The sequence below is a fragment of the Gekko japonicus genome, unplaced genomic scaffold, assembly GCF_001447785.1.
Source record: "Gekko japonicus isolate JY-2015 unplaced genomic scaffold, Gekko_japonicus_V1.1 scaffold608, whole genome shotgun sequence".
NCBI classification, from domain to species: Eukaryota; Metazoa; Chordata; class Lepidosauria; order Squamata; family Gekkonidae; genus Gekko; species Gekko japonicus.
Window position 1 is genome coordinate 952,782 of NW_015162497.1, and position 5,688 is coordinate 958,469.

The 5,688-nt window shown below is 42.9% G+C and overlaps 1 protein-coding gene across 1 annotated transcript in view; it reads left to right on the forward strand.

The window, feature by feature from the left end:
- Nucleotides 1-5,264, forward strand: part of LOC107106002 (contactin-4-like) — a gene marked incomplete at its 3' end in the record, with an annotated part of 340,090 nt that extends 334,826 nt beyond the window's left edge. The window contains exons 15-16 of the mRNA XM_015406077.1: nucleotides 1,267-1,425; nucleotides 5,115-5,264. Of these exons, the coding sequence (XP_015261563.1) occupies nucleotides 1,267-1,425; nucleotides 5,115-5,264 (309 nt within the window). The remainder of the gene's footprint in view (nucleotides 1-1,266; nucleotides 1,426-5,114) is intronic.
- Between the last annotated feature and the right edge of the window lie 424 nt (nucleotides 5,265-5,688).

Here is a 5,688-nt window from a genome sequence, read left to right on the forward strand (position 1 = left end):
ATCACTGGAAGTGATGTCAGAAGGGGAAGCAAAGGGGGGGAAGGCATCTTCAAAAGCCTCCCCTTCCCTTCCCCAGCTGACCAGCGGGGGGGGGGGCGAAAAGAGAAGGGGTTTAAACTTTAAACCCCTTCTCTCTGGAGTTGCCCCCTAGAATAGAATGGAGAGAGAAGGGGTTTGAAGTTTAACTTGAGTGTTATATCCATTCCTTGAGTGTTATATCCATTGCTACAATTGAGACCATTCATATGGGATGAATTGTCGATGAGATAAAAATTCAAGTAGCTGGGACCATTTTTCATCCAAATTGGATTTGCTCGGGAATAATAGTGTTCTGTTAATTTTATCAGTGATGTTTTCCACAATATATTGGTCCCATAATTTTTGGAACCAAACAGTCAAAGTTGGTGCAGATCGGTTTTTCCAAAGGGAAGCTATTCTCGTCCTCACAGAGTCTTATCAGAGTAGCTATTAAATCTTTATGCACCAGAGAGGGACAGTCATGTGGTCAGTAATTAAGAAACAAAACCTCCAGTAGAAGAAGAACCTCCATGCCTGCTATTAATTGTATATGAGAGAGGACTGTTTTCCAGAAATAAGTTATTTTGATCATAGCAACAGTATGCATTCTTCTGATTCAAAAGTAGCTAACTGGGTTGTCATCTTGCATCGTCAAAGAACCACTCTTCTTCTTCTTCTTCTTCTTCTTCTTCTTCTTCTTCTTCTTCTTCTTCTTCTTCTTCTTCTTCTTCTTCTTCTTCTTCTTCTTCTTCTTCTTCTTCTTCTTCTTCTTGCTTTTTTAGAATGCTCATAAAGCAGCAGCCAAAAATACCTATCCCTTTAACATAAATGTCTTTTCAGTGGAACAAAAATATGCATTTAGGGTTGTTTTCTATGAAGTATCCTAAATACTATCTTTAAAATGCAAGTAGTCAAGAGCAGCTCACAATCTAAAGGAGGTAAAAATGAGTTTCAGGTAGGAAATAAATGAGAATTTCTTCATGAACTAAAAATGGGAAAGGTAGCTTTACTTAATGTTTTATAATGTTTAACAGGCTAAATGGAAATCCAGTCTTGATGAAGGAACTGCAAAGAACCGAAAATATATTGTCAAAGTAGCCTGTTGATTTCTTTTTAGATGTTATTAACTTCTACTTTGAGCTGAACTTGGTCCAATGAGTAAATATGGGGAATATTTCTACTGAATGTTTTATTCTGGGTAAGTCTCATTGATGGGAGTTGAAACATTGTGTATGTATTTTACAACAGGTCCACCAGGTCCACCTGAAGCTGTGACGATTGATGAAATCACTGACACAACAGCTCAAGTATCCTGGAGGCCAGGAGCAGACAACCATAGTCCCATCACAACATATGTTATTCAAGCAAGAACCCCTTTTTCTGTGGGATGGCAAGCAGTTAATACAGGTAAATCTACTTCTTGACATTCCCCAAAAAAGTAACTCTTCAAGCATTCTATAAATGTAAAAACTGATGATATATTACCTTAATTGAGAAAAATGTGTGTGTACCTCTTGGGTTTTTTCTAATGAATATATAAGTCATCTAAAATCAGAAGATATGTGATGAATTGTTCTGGTATCATTCTTGCTGGCTTTGTGAACATTGATGAAGACTGACTTGGTTCAGATGGGTTTGGGTAGGTGAGCTTGATCCATATCACAGATTCCCTTCACCTTAAATTGTATTTTGCCTGCCTTTTACTGACTGATGTTATGCATTTCTTTGATCCTTTAGTGTCTTTGAAATTGGATGTCGGGAAATGTTGGCAAATATTAATGATTATTTATTGATCTTTTTGAAATTTACTGAAAAGTGGTATACACGTTTTGCAAATGAATATCTACTGAAATGCATGATGTGGCCAGTGATCCATGCTCCTATCACATTCAAGTTACAGTACTGTAATGTCTTCTACATAGGGCTGCCTCTGAAAGCAAGCAGGAAACTTCAGTGGGTCCAAAATGTGGTGACCAGGCAGGGGTTTGTTACGGAGATTGTGCGTATCACCTTTGTGCTGAAAGATCTGCACTGGCTACATATCTGTTTCCAGGCACAATTCAAAGTGCTCATTCTTACCTTTAAGGCCCTAAAGAGCTTTGGGCAAAGATACCTGAAGGATCATCTCCTCCTGTATTCTCCGGACTGCCATTTAAGTTCTTCCTCTCAAACCCCTGCCAAGGCCTCCCCCTGATGTTGCCTCCAGGCACTGCTATTTAGAGGTTTACTGCTTCTGATTGTGAAGCCCATGACCCCATGTGTGTTACCCCCAGATGCTATGTGTTGCCCAAAAGGGGCTGTCTCCTGTTTTTCTTGGTGGAATTTGCAAGGAGACAGAGGCTTGCGAGAGGGGGAAAACAGCAAGGTTTCTCCACCAAAGTTTACGGGGATCTTTCCCTTAGAGAAGCTTTCAGAAATGAGCCAGTCAGTGGCTTAACCAAAAGAGTTGTTTTTATTATTAGAAGAAATCCTAATAAAATGCATGCACACTAGGGTTGCCAAGTCTGGGTTGGAAAATACCTGGAGACTTTGGGGGTGGAGCCAGGAGAGGGCATGGTTTGGGGAGGGGAGGGGCCTCAGCATAGTACAATGCCATAGAGTCCACCCTTCAAAGCAGCCATTTTCTCCAGGGGAGCTGATCTCTTTCGGCTGGGGATGAGTTGAAAAAGCGGGAGATCCCCAGGCCCCACCTGGAGGCTGGCAACCCTAATGCACACAGAAATAAAACTTACATTAAAACATACAAGTAATGGAAATACAGAGGTGAGAGGGAATAACAGGAGGCTGTTGGGAGTTATAATTACCAATCCAGATGTGCAGAAGTCCACAGAGAAGAGACTGTGAAGATGGAAAGGAACCCAAACAAATTTTGGGGGGACTTGTCAGGAGGCACCTATCACAGATACACAGCAATGGAACTGCACTTGTCATTATTGGGCAGAATTCTACCTCAGGGCATGATGGCAAGTTTGCCCCTCAGCACAATGTACTGATGTGACCAGCTGGGAGTAAACAATGTGCGCATTCCCAGAAATGGACAAAGAACCTGGGGAAATGTGATGTTTTGCATGAGTGTAACTAACAGTTGTCTGATAAGTTCTGTCCAGTGTGGACAGAAACATGTTTCCTGTTGCATTGTTAACAAAAAAAAAAAGATGTTAATGTTTCACTGACGATCTTTGATTGTGGGAGAGAAAAACTACCAGGTTGTGTGAATAGTCCATTGATTAGGGCAAATAGACCAGGAAGGGCATGGCCAGGTGTGGGGAGATCATATCAGAATGAAGATTCCATTATGGAGATTAAGTATCTCTTTGTTTTCAGGTGGGGAGGAAACTATTAGCAGGCAGATGCCCTACCTAGAGTCACCTTCCCAAAATGGTATTTCCAGGCTTGTCTTTTGCCAGCATCCATTTTGTTTGGTCCTGCTCCATCTTGGCCTTAGTGCACGCACTCTTGCCTCATCCTGATCTACTCCTAGGCCAGCCTGTGCAGGCACACACACACGCACGCGCGCATACAGGGGACTTTGGGGTGAAATACACTGGGTTTGAGACGCGTATAGTGATCAGCTCATAGTTTATTAGTGATTCCAGCTTAACTCTAAGACAACTCTAGCAGGGCCAAAGCCCTGCTTATATGCATGCAAAACACCACACCCCACATACACCCACTCCCCGTGATAGGCTATTTACAAAACATTACCACTTGATTGGTTTATTCCAGAGTCCTGGCTGGCTGTTGTTCTTGTGCTCCAAGCTCAGCCAGTCCCCTAGGGTGATTCAATCAGGGATGACTCAATCCCAATACATAACAAGGAGCATTCTCTATAAACTGCCCTTCTGCAGGGGTGATCTGTGGGCTAACATGTGTACTATACCATCCACATGAATGTTTTGATTAGGGGGGGAAATAACATACTCAATGATTGTGCAGTCTTCAGTGTGCTTCCTTGAAGCTGAGCTAGAAAAGCAGTATGGTACACTGACAAAAGAATTGTAGAGTTGTGAGTAACCCAGGTTCAAATCTCCATTTGGCTGTAAAGCTCAAAGGGTGTCCCTGGCCATCACAATTCGCAACCTAAGTCATCTCTCAAGAGTTGCTGGAGGCTAAAAATTAGCCAGTGAAATGATGCCTTTTAAAGTAAGGACAGGAAGCAACTAAGATTTACTTCATCGTCTCCTGTCCATGGACACTGCTTTACCGTTTTAAAGCCACAAGCAGCACAAAGGCCCTCATCCATTTAGTGGAGACAGGATAGCATGGTAGTGGCCATCAGTGGCTGTTAGCTGTGATAGCTGCCATGGGGGACAGTGTGTTTCTGATTACCACGTGCTGGGAACATATGATGGGAGAGAGCAGTTTTCTTCCAGTTCTGCTTGTAAGCATTCAGAGACAACTTGTTAGCCACTGTTGGATACATGATACTAGACTAGATGGTCCAACTCAACAGAGATCTTTTTATACATAGCATGTGTCAGTACCTGATTATTTTTTATCTCAGGGCTTTTTCAGCATGCATCTTATTTGCCATTTCAAATTAAACAGAGATGAAAGAGAGAGCGGCCAGCTACAGGCTCAGCTGCATCTTCCATAGCATTCTGCTAATACTGCTATACAACATGTTAATCATCAAATTCAGGAGATCCAAACCTAGGGTTGCCAACTGGCACTTACCCTTCCGGCGGGGGACTCCAGCTTGGCTCTTGGCACGTGCGCGCGTGTGCGAAGCGCACGCATGCCGCATGCACGTCACAGGGAAGTGACGTCATGTTGCTGGGCACGCTGGGGGCAGGGCCACGACCATACAAAGGAAAACCATTGAGTTTTCCCTTGTATGGCCGTGGCCCCGCCCCCAGCATGCCCGGCGTCATAACGTCACTTCCCTGTGACGTGCATGCTGGGGCGGGGTTCCCCCCGGGGCCCGATTCCCCGGCGTCGGGGAATGGGCCTCTGGGGCGGGGGGGGGTTTCCGCCCCCCGGGGGGATTTGGCAGCCCTATCCAAACTTGAGTTTTATGATGTTACTCATTACTCAGCGTCTACCTAATTGGGTTACAATAACTCTTATGCTCTTGACTTTTTTTTCTTTCCTAGTTCCAGATGTCATAGATGGTAATACATTTACAGCAACAGTGGTTGGCTTAAATCCATGGGTGGAGTATGAATTCCGAGTAGTGGCTGCCAGCCTTATTGGAATTGGAGAACCAAGCAGACCATCAGAAAAACGGAGAACTGAAGAGGCTCGTAAGTAATAAATAATACCCAGTTCAGCGTTCCAATCAATTTCTGATACCTCTATTGAGTAACAGCTTTTCTTAATGATATAAATAATTGGCATATTGAATCGGAAATTGGTTTAATAAAAAATAATGCAATAAATGGGAAAAATTAAACCCCACATGGGCTGATAGATTTCATCTTATAAAATCTTTTCTCCTCCCGAAAGATATCTTTTTATTTAGAGCGCTCCCTATAGACGTCTCAGGAATAAACCTAAACACATGGCAAAAGACTCTCAATAGATTTTTATGCGCCGGGAAAAAAGCCAGGATAGGGTTCACAATACTATGCAGGCCAAAAAACAGAGGAGGCTTTGGATACCCTAACATCAAAGAATACAGACAGGCAGTTTTATTAGCTAACATAACTAAAATTCTACGCAGATAAC